General features: G+C 39.9%; 1 protein-coding gene across 2 annotated transcripts in view; it reads right to left on the bottom strand.

Annotated features, from left to right (window-relative positions):
• Positions 1 to 19,310, bottom strand: part of LOC119895740 (protein turtle homolog B-like) — a 143,415-nt gene that overhangs the window by 85,134 nt on the left and 38,971 nt on the right. For both annotated transcript variants that reach the window (XM_038709038.1, XM_038709039.1), the window contains exon 3: positions 11,280 to 11,426. In XM_038709038.1, the coding sequence (XP_038564966.1) occupies positions 11,280 to 11,426 (147 nt within the window). The remainder of the gene's footprint in view (positions 1 to 11,279; positions 11,427 to 19,310) is intronic.

The following is a 19,310-nucleotide window of genomic DNA, read 5'->3' as shown; positions in this document are numbered from 1 at the left end:
CTTGTAAAATTTTATTTTAAATTGAGCAACATCATATGTGTAATTCAGGGTTCAATTCTAACGGGATAAAAAGATAAGTTGTCCCTCGCCATTGACTACCGTACATAATTTTTCCAAAATAAGGTCCCATGCCAGAAGCCGGAAGTGGAAGTGAGTGACTTAGGCTCTTTATGTCCCGCCCCATCCAGGCTGTGATTGGTCGGTTGTCAAAAAGTAAGGTTTTATGAAAAACATGTTGAACAACAAAAGGCACCAATACAGCTGACGGTAAATGGTCAGCTAGCTAAACCCAAACCTTCCTTATCCTCACCCAGTTTTCTTACCACTTCAGCTGAATGACGTCTCTCTGTCTCTGTCAGAGAGCGACCGGAGCACCGGCATTTATCTCAGTGATCCCGTGGCAAGTTACATGGTTATGTGGTGGTGATGGCAAAATGGATAAGACTATGCCTTTGGTGCGAGAGACCCAGGTTCAATCCACCATTGTGCCCCTGAGAAAGACACTTAACCCCTCGTTGCTCCAGAGGCGTGCGACCTCTGACATGTATAGCAATTGTAAGTCGCTTTGGATCAAAGCCTCAGCTAAATGAATAAATGTAAATGTAATCTCATGTAAGGACATCACGATTGAGCTTAGATTAATCGTGCAGCCCTACTTAGTATTTTACTTTTTTTTTAGTTGCTGAAGGATGGAGGGTATGAATGACTTTCATCAAAGACTTATGTTTAAAGATAAATAAACATTGCATAAAATGACAATATATTTTATTTGAAACATGTTACTTAACAGAGCTATCTCGATATTTAGTTATATCTATATTACCACTACGGTAGATATCTACTGGAATTATTTTTATTGCAATATCATGAGTAGTAGTTGGATAAGTAGTTTCAATTGTGTCTTTTCCTTTCTAATTATTTTTTCGTCTATTAAATACAGTACAATCTGCATACACTAAAACCGGTGTGTCGATACTTTTGGCTGATAATTGCTGATAAATCTGTATCAGTGTTTATAACAACCAATAAATGACAATTGACTCTTCGCTAAGCCACGCCCCAAATACAAAGCTGACCAATCACAGCGCAGTATAGGACTCGCTCTAACGGAGGTCCGACACTTTTATGGCTGCGCTCCATTAACTCTAATGCAAAAGGAGTCGTTTTCTAGCTTTTTTTCGCTGTATATTTCCAAGATATGGTCAAACACTGTTTCTGGGGCACTTATAATAATTACAGTCGCTACCCAGAGAGGTTGATAGGAGAAGTATGTTTTATTCTCTTTCCAAAAACCTAAAACAAATCCAGAAAAATGTCGGCTGTGGATTGTTCCTAATGTAATGTTAGTTAGCTAACGCTAGCTAACTTCATACTGAATGTAACGTAATAAAGCCCTGCTGTTCTGCTTTTTAATGATTGTAATAATGAATAGAGGCCTACCCAGCTTTACAGGAACACTGATCCTTAATGTCGTTGTCTTTTGTATGAATTGTAGGGGGATGTGGTGGTTCACGTCCGTTTGAGTCAATTTGAGTCAGTTTGACAGCCTGAATACAACCTTCAAATGTATAATGCAACTGCAAGTGTCTGCTTCTTTATGAGATCGCTTTTTCCAACAAATTTGACAATATTTCTCCGGGGAGTGCAGTAATAGACAGTGGCAGCGCTGACAGTTTGTCGAACTTAGCAACAGTAACTAAGGGGGGCGGGGCTTAGTGAAGGGTTAATTAAGAAAGACACAGACAGACAGAAGACAGATCCTTCAGTCATGTTATGAGTGTTGTTGCTACATACATTAGTTTGTCAATCAGCTGTACTTTTGTTAAAAGTACTAGAAAACATTATAATAAGCTTTGTTTATTTGTATGTTTCTGAAAAGAAGGGAAAAAAAGAATATCGGCTGATATTTTGGAATGAGATTTATGATTTACGTATGTATGAGATTTAAAAGCCCTCAAATATCAATATCGGTCTTAAAAAGCCCACATCGGTCGGGCTATACTAAACAATATTTCAGGCCGTTTTCCATAATGCAGTGCAAATTTTCTCATTTCACTACACTACGCAAATCTGTTTGCAGAGCCTTGAAAGTCGCTTTAAAGTTATTTTTGTTATTATTGTCATGTGAACTGCAGCTGTGAACAGGTACTATTTTAATAACTGTCCTTAGTGGTGCATTCAAGGACACCTTAACTCCGAATAATTGATAGCCAGTTTTCATTAAGCATTGAATTCAGAAGATCCATCGTTAGTTTATCAACTTTGAAAGGCAAATGACTAGCAAAAATGGATGGAAGCAGCAGGATTGTGAATTGTGCCTTTTACTTATGTTTGCTGTTTTTCCAATCCCTCAAATTTTATCACTTTAATTTTTTCCAGAAAAGTCACTAATCATAGCAAACTGCATGAGGCATTACCTTTTCCAAGCACATTTAAAGTCTCTGTAAGTTTATTTCTACAGTACAGTTTAGTAGAGATTCCAGCAGATCCCATTAAAATTATTGGAAATAATGCAAAATATTGGCAAATTGTGGTGTGTTACACTATGTAGCATGTCTGTTCTAGATGAGTGAAATGCATGAAAAACTGATCTGGAGTTTACCAATTACTGTTCTGTGTGCAGACTGACAGCAGTCATAAGTCATTCATGACTGCATCCTGCCATGCAAAATCTGCAGGTATTGAGATGAGGTTCATAAATCTACCATGGCTGTGATCACCATCATGGGATCAGAATACCATTGACCTATTCTGAGCAGTGGCATATGTGACTGTAAACTGTTAGTGCTAACTGAGCTCCACTGATGGAACTGGCACAGAAGAAACTGTGGCAGTGCTATAAAGGGTGTTTATACATTAAACAGTCAGCAGACTTAGGTTAAAATGCAAAGTCATCAAAGTTTAAATGGATGTGTTTTGACAAGAGTTTGTTGGAGCTGATTGTGTTTAACAACTATTTTTTTCAAATGACTTGGGATTCGTGGTTTAGGAGCTGTGGGGGAACATCTGTTTTGGTTGAATGTCTACAGACTCACATGAAAATCAAAGATGTTTCTGTTGCTGTTAAAGCTATCTTAATAAAACCATCCCTCTGTATCACTGCAGGACGTCAAGTGAATAAATACTTATCTATGTGAGAGTAATGACCTTGGCTTTGTGAGGTCTCTCTATTCTACAAGCCTGTTGTTATTGTTCAGTAAACCATGTATCTGATATATCTCTGTGGATGCACGTTAGATTGACTTACGTTAAAAGAGATGTTGGTATTCCCTTTGGTCTTTTTTTTTTTGATTGGCTGGGAGTACTCGTGCTGAGCTGAGCTGTGATTACCATTCAAGCCTAGCTGGCATGGTGCGAGTGTTTTTACACAGCACAACAATGTAAAAGGCACTGATGTTGGAGGCATGTTGGTTTGAACAAACCACAGACTTAAAAACAGAGCTTCATCTCTAGTCACCAGTGCAGCGACACAAGTGTGTAGTGCAGAGGTTTTCACTCACACATGGCAACATTATACTTCATTTTCACATCCAGCAAATCACCCAATGGGACATGGTGGGCGGTGGGGTGGCAAGGGGGTGTTAGGGGCCGCAGTTGTTCCAGTTTTGTCTGAGCTGGGGCCCACCATGTCAGGCCTTAGAAACCCCATGTCTGGCAAGAAAGGGCCTTGCTTTGAGGGAGTGGAATGTCAGAGGTTGGCTGCTATCTGCTCTGCTACCAAGCAAGACTTCAAGGGTGAAGCTCGGTGTGACTATTCCCTGCTGTGAGGACGCAGAGAAAACTCATGTTCACAACGTGGCGCGGCACAAAAACCCATGGAAAAATGTCTAAATCTGTTTTCAGACCATGACAAGGAGGGGGTTTCTTCTTCCTTTTCCTCAAAGCTGCACTGAGAAAAGTGTGTTTATATGTGTGTTTGCCAGTGCCAAACACCCCATCAGACGGAAAAGGAAAAGTGAGGGAAGTAAAGAAACAGAGAGCGACAGAAAGACAGAGGTAAAGAGAGGGGAAAGAGCGAGAAAGAAAGACACCAACAGAGAGGAAAGCTAGAGAAGGGGGCAATTGTGTAGCATGCAGGCACTGCAGCGTTCTGCTGCAGAATACAGGGATGGCCAGCGGGAGGATGTGCTGAAGCTATTTTAGGGGGAGCAGTTGAAGACTAACCCTGGGAGATATGAACCTTGCTTCTTTGGCATCACCTCGTGCTGGATTAGGGCCTGCACTGTGAGAGAGGAAAACAGTGGGAGTCTAAATCATCTTAGAAGGGAAATAAGGAGATGGTAATGTCCCAAGACACCAGGAAGTGGGATGCCATCCATAGGGCTGTATGAGGTTACAGTGATCTGCTTCATCCATCCATCTATCCATACATCCATTTTCTAAACCACTTAGAGGGTAAACACTTGATATATACCTAACAACAGCAATAACTCAATACAAAAAGTAGAATTCTCTGCAATATTTGGTCTGGCAAGCCATTTGCTTTCATTTAAGCAAATGGCTTGCACAATAATTACATCATCCTCTCTTCCTGCTCATCCTGTTCTCCACTGACACTCTCTCCGGAAGGAGTTTGAGGGCGATACAAGTTCACAGGAATGGAGCAAAGGTGTCAATTTGTAAAGGAAAAGCATCAGCACGATATAGCACTCTCACCCACAATCTATATGCATCTCACCCGGAATCTATATGCATCACTTACTTCTTCAGTGCCGACAAGGCTGAGAGCTAAAGTGCTCAGAGTAATCACTGACAGCCACTGATGTTTGACAATGATACAGAGAAGTAGATTGCAAATGGGGGTCTATAAATAGAAGCACTGCTGGAGCTTCATGCAGCATTAGTATGAGGCAGGACACAGAACCTTAAAGATTCATTCACTGCAATTCCTAAAAATACTCTATGAGCCAGAGTAAACACATGTTTAACGTAGTTAACACATTCATAATATTAATACCCAGGTAATGAGAGATAGGTAGTACTGGTTTACTACTGAAGGATGTACACCAGTGTTATACGTACCAACTGGCTCACTGTGATTGCATAATATCTACGGCTTCACCTTCTGATGGCTTGACCATTCAGTTCTCAATTCTATAGTTGTTCAACCAAACAGGATCTGGGCTCTTTTTTATCAAACTGCCAAACATCACGGAAAGAAAAAGTAAAACTTAGTAAAAAAAGTTAATCAAATTTTGCACGACTTAAAAATAATGTTTAATTTAAGAGAGCTGCGAAGGTCTCCTCAGTGTACAAAATATAATTTGTCATGATGAATAATATATTGTCTAAAAGAATATCGATATATCAGAATAAAGTAGTTCTAAATAATGTTTTGCAATAGCTTTTCATTCATCTTCCATGTCTGCCCCTATCAACGTGAAATTCTCCTTGATCGTGTATGTGATTAATTGCGTGATCACTCGAGAGTGAAGGCGAAGGTGCGGTCACACTGGATTCCTCCACATTACTATACGGAACGAGGCAAGCTGTATTCGCTTATAGTCGTTCAATCAGTTTAACTACGACACAGGAAATCATGAGCCTCTCCAAAGTCCAGCCAGTTTGAGAGAGGGGTAGGACTGACCTCTCATTCAGGAAATATTGATCGTTTAAATTCTTGGAACTGCACAGTGAAATAATACAAGATGCAGAGAAGGAGGGACGCTGTGTGGTTGTAGTAAGTGCAAGAACAGCAACAGAGGTTAATGACAATAATAACAAACAAATGTCGGATAAGACATCCTATGATTTACAACTTTGAGGACTGCTGTTGTTAAGCTGCTAGCTATGCTAGCTCCAGCAGTTCATGTTTTTAACCCTGCCCACACCATTTTCCACCACACAAGTCAATTTCACCCAGCAAAATCTGCTCGGACTGTAAGGAAAGGTAAGGCAGCTTACCAATCAACTTCACCATTACCATCAAATGTTCCTCTTACACTTATTAAGTAAGGCACTTAATCAATGTGTCTTATTTATCGCTTTTTACCACGTAATTAGTTCTTAAAAGCATTCTGAAGTATAATTTTTAGAAGTTTTTATATTTGATATGGCCCTGCTCAAAAAATCTAGAAGCTGGCTCTAGTGCATATCTTTTATGCACTATGCTTTTGGTGACCTCACCATGAGTTCTACAACCACAGATCATTTCATTCTGTACATACATACTAGAGTACATCTGCCACAGTGTGGAACACACCACTGCTGACAACCTGCTTGAACTGCTTCTTCCTGCCAGCCAAGCAGAGGTGGGAGTTTTCTCCAGTGGAGCTGCATGAGGATGACATCAGCAATCAGTAACGCGGCAGGGACTCCCTAAGGCCCAGGTCCCCTGAACCTGCCACCGCTTCACTACTGTCTCTCTATCAAAGGACCTTGATTTCACCTCGCCTTGTCTACATCAACCCCGCCTTGCTTGTCACTGAATCGGAACACTGCCACAGTACTCAAGCCAGCTGCTGTCATACAGGATGCTCCCATGCCACCTCCTGTCCTCCATGTGAACTTTTAAATCTTCAGAGACGCTTTTTGATGATAAAGCCGAATTCTGTGAAAGTTTTTATGGCTAGCCATCACTGTTACAAAGGCAATGGCATCCACACTCACCATTGTGGTTGCCATTGCCCTGCATGCATACTTGCAAATATTCCATACACTGATCAGTAAGGATGAGTCTTAGTCTGTTTAATCTAACCATGCAACCATCTTTTGTCAGTGGGTAGTTCCACAACACATACCATGTTATAGGCTACTATTTTTGAACTAAGCTAGCTTTCAGTTTTATTGGTATACTGTAGGTTTGGTCTCATATTGACCTCCCACCCACACTGGCTGTTTCCTACACCTTCACTGACATCTAGCTTTGTCTTTTTCATCTTAGTAAAAAACTAGAAACTCAGCCACAAATATTATAGAGAAGGCATTTAACTTCATGATTATCTTAAACACATTCCTATTCAATAAATGCCACAGGGAGGACATAGTGATTCCACCCAATCTGTTCTGTTTCAAAACTGGACTGATAATGTGAACCTGCAGTTTGTGATTGTTGATACCAATGCTCTGTAGATTAAGCATTTTGGAATATGTCTAAATACATGTTTGATTTTTTTTTTCATTACTGTTCAATACACTGACAATGATTTTGTTTTTTGTTTTTTTGTGGGGGGGGGGACTCATTTCAGTCCCATATGAGTCAACAAACAATCTTCTCCCTTTTTTGGCACATCTCTCAACAGCTGACCTCAACATCTTCTTAGAACTAGCAACCACTCAGCTGTGTCCTGTACATCAGTGACTGCCTGACTACTACAACTGAATAAAGCGCTGCGGCTCACATCTGATGTGGTGACAAGCCACTAAGGACAGCCGAGGAGAGACAGACATAAATACAGAAAGAGAAAAGAGGCAGAGGAGGAAGGCTGAGGCCTTTAAGCACTTGGAGAGAGAGCAGAGGCAAGGCGAAGTGAAACCAAACAAGAGCAACACTGAGGGGTTGGTCTGTTACCACAGCAACTAGCGTCATCATACGCAGTCTGATTAAGTGTCTCGATAAATGCTTGAGCTACCAAGTGAAGGCAAGAATAGTCTTAGTTTCTGTGAGAGTCCCGTGAGTGTTTACACTGTGTGTCAGTTACTTATTTTACACTCAGGTGTTTGTCTGGTGCTCTTCTCCAGAGACCCTGTTTGTGACATAGCAGGTAGCGGGTGCAGTGTTTTGCTCATCTTCTAGTTATGACACAACCATTATGAGGTTCAGTCAGACACCACAAACAATCTTAGCTGATCTAAAGGGAGGGGGGAGATTGTTCCACAGTCTGGGTGCTAGTGTTCTGGTGTTTTTTGTGGTTATGCCTTTTCTTGTGTATGTTAGTGGCAATTTAAATTCTGTCTGTAATAGCTTGGCTTTTGGCAGTTGTTCATTCATTTTGTGTTCTCCATTTTATTCTGTTAAATTTGTCCTCATGTGTTTTTGTGAGTTTTACTTTACTGATTTATTTTGGAGTTTTCTGTGTCTGGTGTTTTTGTCTAGCTTTGTTTCCTGTCTGTCCTGATTCCTAGTGTGTCCCACCTGTGGCTAGTTTGGTGTGCTTCAGTATATATTGTCCTGTTGTGTCGTCATTATATGTCGGGTGTCTCAGAGTGTTTCGTAGTTAGTTTGTATATAGCTTCCCGTTTGGACTTCTGTTTCCTGTCTTGGATTTTGGAACCCTGTGTGGATTTATGCAGCATTTTTAGACTGCCATCTGTGTTTCGGACTGTTCTCGCAGTTACCTCATGTAAGCCAGAGGGCTTTTCTATTGTTGCTGGAATAAATCATACATCAAACAGCATCTGAGACTCTAGCATCTGCATCTGGGCCCACTTCCCTCACACTCAGCAGCTCATGACAGCTAGAACTGCAAAAGAACAGTCGGCATTGGTTTAAGGTTTGGCGCGCGTTATAGCCAACAGGTTTTGGCTGCATTTTGTACAAGCTGTAGATGTGCCAGAGCAGTTTGACTAAGGCAAGTGAAATGGGCAATGCATCGAGACAGAAAAACATTAAGGCATGAATGATAAATGTTATGGTCTGATTTTTGCAGTATTTCTGAGTGGAAAAACGCATGATTTGACCAGCTTGTTGACATGGGGGAGAGTGGGCCAGTATACTGGAAAACGCCTGTAGTAGCATTTCCAGGGCCAATGATCAGATGCTCAGTTTTGTCGGAATTAAGTTGAAGGAAGTTTTAATTACCCACTGAGACCAAAAAGCGTCTGTTTGACAAAAAACACTCTAGGGCTTTGTCTGACATACCAACAGAGATGGGCAAAGATAGATCAAAATGTATCTAAAAAGAAGATACCAAATACCCTAATTTAAAATGTATTAATATAACCTACAAAATATAGCAGCCACAACAAAATAAAAATACATTTCCAAGGTACTATGAAATCATCTTCTATCAGCCTATTTGATCTATCCCTTCACCAGTACACTCGCTCATCTGATTAAGTACACAATGTTTGAGAGCAACAGCTTTTCTCATATTCACATATCCCTGTGATTACCCTGATGAAGGGTAGTTTTACAGTAACAAACATTTTAATGTCTAACTAAAAGTTTGCAAATGATGTCTAATTGTATTCTGATTCAGTTAGTTGGTGTTTGGTAACATAGGGTCTACTTTGCTTCATCTGAGCTACAACAAACACAAGTGGTGGATGGGTTGACAACCTGCTGTTTAATGGTGTTGCAGCACAATGTTGTTTATGACAATAAGGTCCATGTGTTCATTAAACAAGTTACACCATCTTGTGGCATTCTAAAATAATGTTGTACAACAACTCTGAAACGCTTTTTTTATGCACAAAACTTAGCAAAAGTTGAAAGTAGCAAGCTAACATTAACTCTGAGGGCTGCTACTCTGGTCAAATAGTTAGCTAGAACATTACGTAAAAAGGTAAACTATTTCGCCTCGGTTACTAAAACAAACAACAAAACTTAACAGGAATTTTAGCAATTTATGCTAAAAAAGGATGGAAAGCTGGCAACCTACACTTTTCTTACCTTGACCTTATTCTTCGGATCTGGATCAATTTTCTGTTCTGTTCCCAACAAGTCTCATATTACTCAGTAGACACCAATCAGAGGCAGTATTTTTACGATATCATTAAGTTCTACTTATTATACAGTATTTTTAAACTACAAAATACAAAACAGTGCTTTGATACAAAATATGAAGCCATTTTCATCAACCCTATCAAATACATATTACAAAATCCTATTTTGTAATTTGAACTACATATTTGAAATACATGTATCATAAATACTGCCCATCCCTGGATACTAACGCATCTATTAAGTGTATTGATGAGGACGGAATGATCAGTGGTATCAAAGCCTGCGCTTACATCGAGTAGAACTAAAATGGAATGTTCCCGCAACCTTTGGTACTAAAAATATTCAATAACCTGGAAGGAGCTGCTCAGCGACCAGTTTTTCCAGTACCAATGAAAGGTCATTTTTTTTATGGGATTCTAAAATTGTTTGTAACAGATGGATCAAGGCCAGGTTTTCTTTTAAAGTAACTGGGCTGTCTTAAACTGATCGAGGACACAACCAAGATGAGTAACTGTCTCACTGAGATTGTGCATGGTAACAGGGGCAATCTGGCTAAGTAAATTTGGAACATTACTAGATAGGTCAGAAGAGAACGGGGGCACAGTGTTGGATCTGATACTGTTGATTTTGTTGAAAAAAATGATAAATACAATTTACAATCTTCAATTGATGTGGCAGAGATTGCCGTGGTGCAGGATGTACAAGCTGATTTATAGCCAAGTAACACAGGTTACTGGAGGCAGTGACCAGTTCATTAATGCATTAATGTTGAATTAGGCAAATAAATAAATCAGGGAAGACGGTGAGAACTTCAGACTTTTGAACTTTAAGAGAACATCCTGATTGCTTCAGAATTGGAGAGTTTGCCTGGATGGAGTACTCAAATAGAACAAATTTGTGATCCGAGACAAGGTCTATCAATGACAGGGAGTTTAAATTCAGTAAATGTAAATGGTAAAGTTCGGGGCCTTAGTTATGAGTGAAACCAGACATGCTGCATCAGGTTTGTAATGTTTAAGGTTTTAATGAATTCAGAGGTAAAATGGTTAGATGGTCATCAATGTGGATATTAAAATCTCCTACAATAACAATTCTATCATGGTTGAGGACAATGGAGGAGAGAAATTCAGAAAATTCTGTTAAAAAGCTATTATTTGTTTTTGTTTTTTTGGGGGGGAGGGGGCTGAATTTAAATACAGCAGACAGGTTTTTGACAGTTGATTTTAAACATAAACATCTTATAGCTGTGAAAGTTATTGATAGAGATGTGTTTACGGTTAAAATGGTTGCTGTAAGCAAAAGCCAGCCTGTAGTCAGGAGGGCAGCCCTCGACTGAATGGCGGCAGTCTAAATCCAAATTTTGGGATGTGATCAAATCAAGAGGCCCATCTTTACTAGCTAATGCCACAGCTGTTAATAATAAGACTAATTATCATCATTATTATAATCATACTCATGTCTCTAGAATCAGATAACCAGATGTTGCATAATATTCCCAAAGACAACCAGTGTATCATTTCCAAGGCTTGATAATGTATATTTTTTACAAAAAGTCAATATACCCGTGTAATAATATATCAGTTTACAGATGTACCTTCTGAATACATATCTGTTTCTCTACCGGTCTTTCCATCTTATAAGAGTATGAATGATGCATGCTGATGGTACTTACCGTTGACAGTTAGATGCACCCAGCTGCCATTGTGGAAGGTGTCATACTGCTGCTCCAGCATCAGCACCTTACACTCATACCAGCCCTGGTCGTCTGAACGCACATTCTCTATCCGCAGGGAGGACTTGCCGTGCAGACTGGCTCGGCCTGATCGACAGAGAAGGAGATGAGGTGTCAGCAGAAAGGGACGCAGAGAGGTGAGAAGGACGTGTGGATTGAATTTAATGAAGGAAATTAAGGGAAGGAAGGAACAGGTGAGGAGGTGAATGAATAAAGAGAGGAGTGAAGAGAACGCCAGATGAATGTTAAAGAGAAAATCAACCTTTGAGCAGTTCAGATATAAATATGCAGGGATCACAAAGTACACTGCGGTGTGTTAGTGTGGGTGTCAGGGTAACATCACAGTGCATAAGACCTGTTTCACAGTCAGTGCTGCAATGTTAATCTGCACAACAACAAAGTAGGATACCAACTGCAGTTGTATGTTCACAGTATAATCTGTCACTTAAGCCTCAGTGTGGCAGAGATGTCCACATCTTCATGTGTGTGGTGGTCTATTTTGGAGATGCACTGAGGCAAGGACAGGTCATTACTTCCTTTGAGGAGTGGGAAGTGGCCAACATGACAACAGAGAACCCTCGGGGTTACACAGGAGTCACAATCCGTCAGAACAGATATCAGCTTTTGACTTGGTGGGTACAGAGTCAGGAATAGCTGCATTTACTTTTACAGATGAAAAGGGGGGGATTGATGATGTTGCTCCAGGCAATCTGGCAACTGGATCATAACAGATGGCGACTGGCAATAAGGGCTAAACAAAGGGCTTTCAGGGAGCACACGCCAGCTCAAAACATCAGCATTATCAAAGCCCGGCTATCCCTCATTAATCCCCTCACTCCCCTATCCTCTCCACTTTGTGTGTATTCCTGACTAATTTTTTGTTTGCCTTCCTAAATCACCTCTGCAGGATGACACACCAGGTAAATATATTAGCTGTACTGGCAACTGTCTCAGTGAGTTAAGGTAGACAGTCAAAATGATGTTTGTTCCCTAGCCTGTGTGTGTGAGTATGTGTGTGTCCTGGTTAGGCTATTTATAAATCAGATTATATTTGTCCAGCTTCCAACCATGTCTGTCTCCTCTCTTTAGCTGACTGGAAGGAACTCACAAAGACACTCTGTGTTACTTATTGAGTGTGAACTATTTATTTAATATACTGTATACAGTATCAATGGATTCTTCTCTATCCACTACTGTGTGTTCATACAGTACCTGCCCTTTGACTCCACTTCTATTAATATTTGTCTGAGGGTAAACAATATATCCAAACAGTATTCGATGTCCTTTTTGGACTGCGTGTATTCAAGGATAAAAGTTCATGAACTAAAAAGTGTGTCTGTATAAACACTGGGTACTATTCTGACCTTCACTTGGGGGACACATGGGGGAGCATCGTGGTGCTTAACCTGTGAATGTTTATGATCAAAACAAAAAAGAACATTTACAGAAATGTACGTTTCAAACTTCACTGAAGGCACTGGAAATCTGTGGAGACTGTGAAAAAGTAGGGGTGTAATGTAAAGCTGGTAACTGTATGTGTTTATTTCACAAAGATGTCTGTATTTGGATTTATACCTGTAACGAGAAGGTCCTAGACTGGACTTTCTATTTGTCTAGACTACTTCATTTCCTGTGTTAAACTCTTTTCTTATGTCATTAATACATTTTAAACAAATGTGTAGCTTAGCTGCCAGCAAACTATGCAAAATAACATAATATTTTAACCATGTACCAGAATTAATCAAAAAATAAAGCACCCATCAAAGAAATGAGACAGAGAAGGGGCTTTAAAACCTGGAGGTTGTGAAATGCAATGGGAGGAGGCCCAGATGAGTATAAAGTTTGACATGTTTGTGAAATGTCTCCCTTCTACTCCCAAGTCACCGAGGCGCCAGGCTTGGATATCAGACCATGAGGTAGAAATAACAGCTGTGTAACATCAGTCAGGCTTTATCCTGTACTGCACAACTTATCTGATGAAAACTGATGAAAAGTTATTGAGGCTTAACTTCCTAAAGGTCTTATTATTGAACTATCTACAGCGTCTGTTTTAGCCTATATAATTCTTGTTTACATTTTGTCAAATCTGAGTCCCGCTGCTTTGGCTGCGAGCAGTTCCTGGGGCCTGTACCACGAAGCAAGTTCAACATACCCAGGATATCTTTTCGTTTTCTGGCTTCACTAACCCTGACAATCAGGATCGGGATAAGTGGTCACGCTCAACTCGGTAAGTCAACCCAGGGTTCTCCAATCCAGACATGAGCATGTTCACAGAGGCGGTGTTAGCAGCAGATGACCAATGGCAGACATGAACAAGTCCACTGTAACATTAGACAAACAGACACAGTCTAAGTAGCACGGCTGCAGGGACACACACAGGAGGATGGAAAATCAGCGATGGTGTGAATGTAAATGTAAATGCTCCGTACTTGTATAGCGCCTTTCTAGTCTTTTCGACCACTCAAAGCGCTTTTACACTACATCTGCATTCACCAGTCACACACATTCATACACTGAGCCTAAGTGCTCAAACGGAAACTAACATTCACACTCACTCATAAACTGGCGGAACAGCCGCCAGGGGCAATTCGGGGTTCAGTATCTTGCCCAAGGACACTTCGACACGGAGCCAGGGATTGAACCTCCGACCTTCCGATTAACGGCCAACCCGCTCTACCTCCTGAACCACAGCCGCCCCATAATGTCTACAGGGGTAGTCTATAATAATGTGTTGATCTGATGTGTTCTTATGGCGTCTATGACGCATGAGTTTATTCTTTCAGCTCGACTGTGTGGTGGCATTTCCACATTAAAAGACTCGGACACTGAAAAAGTGGTTGTTTCACCTCACTCACTCCGTGGTAACAAATCGCTTCTCAAATCTGTGATTCACCATCTCTTAGTCTATTTGTCTCTTTCTGACACTACAGGCATCTACAAAGAAGAAAAGCTGGTGAAGTACTGCACACAAACAAGTGCTAACTCAGCAACAGTTGTTCAAAAGACTTGTTGAGGTTCCTAGCAGGTACCCTCTTTCAGAGATACTTTATCTTGAAACGGCTGACTGATGCCCTGGTGATAACCAGCTTGGTTGTTACAAAGTTTAGCAAACCACAGTGCCCTGTGATGGTACAGCCATAGGGCACTGTGTAAGCAACACATGTAAGTGTGTATGTGCTGCAGTTTTTAGGTAGACCTGGTCTGGTACCTCAGATAGCTTCCCCTGATTTAACGAGGCAGCACAGAGCCTCTTCTTGCCTTATAACATCACTTAAGTAACAACTCAAATTCAATTCAAGACAAATCAATTCAGTTTAGCCATCAAATAATTAAACTAAACATGTTCAGCCTATCCCAAGGAAATTCTTACCTATAGTAGTGAAGCTGTTGCAGACGATGTTCAGAGAAGAGACCTACAGTACATCAGGATCAGTAATTTGCAGCATACAATATGTTTTTATTTAAGGCTTAACAAATATCATGATATGGATGTTAAACTCTGTCTCTCTGTCTTTGTTTCTCTGTCGCTCTAGATCAAAAAAGAAACCCTCTCTACGCCCTTCTGTGCCTCTGTTATACAGATAGAGCACAGGAAAAACGAGCTGTCTAAGAAAACACCCAAATAATCTATATACGGTATAAATTATACATTATCATATCCACTAGGCCACCGTGCTGCTAATTAGTATGGATTAAATGCAGGGAACAGATTTTTCTATATGTTGTACTGTGTACGGTTGTGTTTTAGACAATAAAAGTAGATTTGACTTGATTTAATTTGATCTGAATGAGCCAATTGGGTGTATGCTTTCTATTTTCTACCCTGTGGAGCAGTGACAGTGTGTCAGTATGTTGTTATTAAGCCCTGCTGTTCAATCTTTTAATTACACACATTTTATTGGCAGGGTTATTTCTGCGGCAGGGAGGACTGTACATCACAAGTCATGACCACTAACTAAAATGTGTCTGACTTGCCAGGCAAAGGGTTTATGTATTATGATTGATTATGACTTTTCCTAGTAACATAGAACAGTTGCAATTTAGGTGACAATGTAACTTTTACCACTAGGGGTGGGGTAAAAAATCGATACAGCATAGTATTGCGATATTTTCGGTGGCAATACTGTATCAATACACAAACGGCAAGTATCGATCTTTTATTACATAAATTGTACATGAGAATTTAACTTTTTTTTTACTATAATTATAATAAAATCAATTGCTTTTTCAGTCCACTAGAAAAAGAGTTCCTTTGGGGAAACAATTTAAAGTTGGAAAAAAGTAATAAAGTCCTTAGTAAGTTAGTGCTTAGTAAGGTTAATAGTATACAATCTAATTCTAGCGTGGTAGCATGATAATATTTGTTAATTAGCACTAAACACAAAGTACAGCTGAGGCTGATGTTTGGCAGGTATTTGGTCATAAACCAAAGTACTGACCATTTGTACCTGCTTGCAGCTTGCACTACACAACCAATAAAATTTTGACCTGATGATGGCAATACATTAAAATGGATCACCAAAGATATTACAATTCATCCTGAGGAGACATTGATATCTGCGTGAAATTCCATGCCAATCCATCCCATAGACATTTCATTATAGACCAAAAATAAACCTCTGACCTCCTGATGGAACTAGAGAATAATTCAGGGGATCACTAAACATGCATAATCTAGAAAACATGAATGTTTGCACCAAATGTCATTACATCCATCCAAAACATATTTCAGTCTGGACCAAGCAACCTATCGATCGACAGGCTGACATTGCTGTCCCTGGAGCCAAGCAGCTAGACAGACTAAAAATGGTGTAAATAAGACATAAGCAATATATAAACATGATATAAACAATTACAGCAAACATGCATCATACAGCTGCCTAAAACCACAGAAAGTACCAAATATTTGCTCTTGGTCAGTCAGGAATGTGCAGCTAGCTAGTAAACCCATGAAGGTTTATTGGTGCACTGAAGGATAGAACTAGTTACATGTACTGTATATGCCACCACTATCTCTCAGTATGTATGGAAGCTGCTCACAGACATTCAAAGGGTCTTTAAAAACAATTAGTAATTCTCACAAGTGAGTGTTTTAGGATATAGAAATCTTTGGAGTCGATACATCATTTACTATTCCAATATTTTTATCCCAACATTCCTATATGCATAAAAATGACACAGAAGAAAGAACACTCTGTGCTGTCCCTTATCTTTTGTATTCATTTTTCATTAACTAATTACATTAGGTTTCAGTAGCATTATGTCATTATCACACACAAAACCCATTGTGGGCAAACTAAAAAGCAATATTTTCTACTGGTGAATTAGGCAGGGCAAAATTGATAAGTAATTACTCATTTCAGACAGAATGTAGTTATTTCATTTTGCAAGAAATATGTACCAATCCAAACTAACATGACAAGATCTGTGACATCTTCTCGTACGTTTGACTGAATTGAGAATCACTGGTACAGACATGCAACTCCTCAGAGAACAGAAAGTGATTCACTTCACTTTGCAATTTTTTATATTTGAGCTCTTTACTAATTTGTACTGATACTGCTGCACAACAGCTTACCTCAGGATAAAAAAGTGCTATATCATAAAGACTATGAACCAACAGTGAGAAATTGTACTTTTGAAAGTCACCAGTCAACTTTATGGGTGATGAGATGAAGAAGTCTCCCAACTCTGTGATGGGGCTGCTGACCAACAGTATGTATCAGTACAGACTACAAATTTTGCTTTAAACAACACAAGGATGTCCTTCACACTGTTACGATGCCTTGCTGCATTCATTGCTCACATACAGCATGTAAAGGCCTGACACACTTGGTCAATATCATCAGCATCCTGCCTGAGAGGTCCAATCCATGTATGAAATACTAACCAACAACAAAAAAATTCAAGTGTTTAAATTCCCTATATTTGCTTGGTAAAATAAGTATTTACCAGCCAACTGGTAAATAGTACAAAATGTATATAAAAAGATTATTCTTAAGCATTAATAAGTCTACAGCCGCGGAAGGCACAGCTTTGATCTAAAAGCTAATGTCAGCATGCTAACATGCTGATGTTTAGCAGGTATTATGTTTACCATGTTTACATCTTTGATTAGTGTGTTAGAATGCTAACACTTGCTAATGACCAATAAACACAAAGTACAGCTGAGGCTGATGGGAATGTCATTAGTTTTGCAGGTACTTGTTCAAAAACCAAAAGTATTGACCAAATAAAATGTTTTGGCCTACCTGTAATGGCACTAGAGGAAATGTCAGGTGATATTAGGGGTTCATTCTCTGGACACCACAGATAACTAAATTTAGGAGGTGTCCCATCTCTTGACAAAAAGGTGTGGACCAACTGATCGACCAACAAACATTGCCATCAACTAGAAGGCTGTTTTCATATTAATTTGTTGTAGGAATATACATGTTATAGGAAAAGTTTCTCTGATTTTGTGACATCACAACTAGTTTGGAAGTCAATCATGGTCCAGTACAAAAGTGTGATGTTGAAACTCAAGGCCTCCAATTCAAGCTCAGGATCCTGGGTCTAAAGAGCTCCCTCTGTAACTGGATCATTGACTTCCTGACGAGCAGACCCCAAGTGCTGAGAATGGGCATCCTCTGCATTGAGCTCTGGAGCCCCATACTCATCCCCCTCCTGACTCCCTGTTCACATACAACTGTGTGGCCACACACAGCTCCACGTCATCATCAAGGTTGCGGACGATCATCCCCAACAACAATGAGACCGCTTACAGAGAGGAAGTAAGTGACTTGGTGACACGGTGCCAGGACATCAACCTCTCTCTTAACATCAGCAAGACTAAGAAGATGATCGTGGACTTCAGGAAACTGAAGGGGGAGGATGGGGATGTGTTTGGCCATGGTCCCATACACATCAATAGAGCTGAAGAAGAAAGAGCTTCTGATTTCAGGGTTATCAGTGTGTTCACCAAGGATGACCTCACCTGGTCTAGACAAGCACTCGGTGGTAAAATCTGCCCAAAAGCACCTATGGAGGAGACTCAAAAGGTTAGAATGTCTGCGAATGTCTGCTTCTATGCAGGGCATCTACCACACACAATGCCTTAGGAAAGCACGAAACGTCATAAAAGACCACAGCCACCCAGGCAATGTGTTTCACCACATCTCACTTTACAGATAAATATAAAAATATTCTTATATATTAATGGAGAGATATTATATTCCAGCTTTGAAACACAGAAGATATATTGGTTAGTGTTAAAGAAGCCATTTTAAACAACATTCCACTGACGGGCCTTCAACAGTTAATGTAGAATTCATATAGTGGTCAGAAATCTCATCTCATAGTTAAGAAAGACACATTTCCATTATTGCCTGCATTAATGGACAATTTTGAATCTTTGAATAACTGTGTCCATACAATAATGTTAAGTGGAAAGAACAGTTTCCCCAAGGCCGCAAAAGCAGCAGTCAGCAGGACTTTTGTTCACTGAAGTAATTATGACAGAAGTCCAGCTGTTCCTCCAATCCTTCAGTCAGTCTAGCACCAATTCTTGTCCCTTCTGTCAGCTTCCTGCAGTCAACACATGGCAGTCTGTCAGAGCCACAGTCCTCATGACTGGCATTAACTGTGATAAAATAAGAGGACTCGCCTTGGGTCCACATTTACAACTTCACATGAGGTTGCTTCTGAAGTTGACCACTGCAATGGTGTTCAGCAAAGGCCATGCAACTGATATACATCAGCTTGCATAGATTCCTATACATATGCTTCTTATTTTATTGTCATACTTATGAACCACAACCCAAAATGCTCAGTTGACCCTATTTGTGTTATAAGAAGATCAGTTTTGAACTATTTGAGCTAGATTTAAATCTGTGCCCATAATATTTTGCATAACTTTGACAGGAGAAAGGAAAAGCAGATTTAATAGCTTCAGGAAATGTCTGCTGGGGCAAGTCATTTTAAAATGTCAGC

This window comes from Micropterus salmoides, unplaced genomic scaffold, assembly GCF_014851395.1.
Source record: "Micropterus salmoides isolate LMB-PRFRI ecotype aquatic unplaced genomic scaffold, ASM1485139v1 Ms_hic_scaffold_9, whole genome shotgun sequence".
Lineage (NCBI taxonomy): Eukaryota > Metazoa > Chordata > Actinopteri > Centrarchiformes > Centrarchidae > Micropterus > Micropterus salmoides.
Note: the sequence above shows the minus strand (reverse complement) of the source record. Positions and strands in the feature narration are given on the sequence as shown.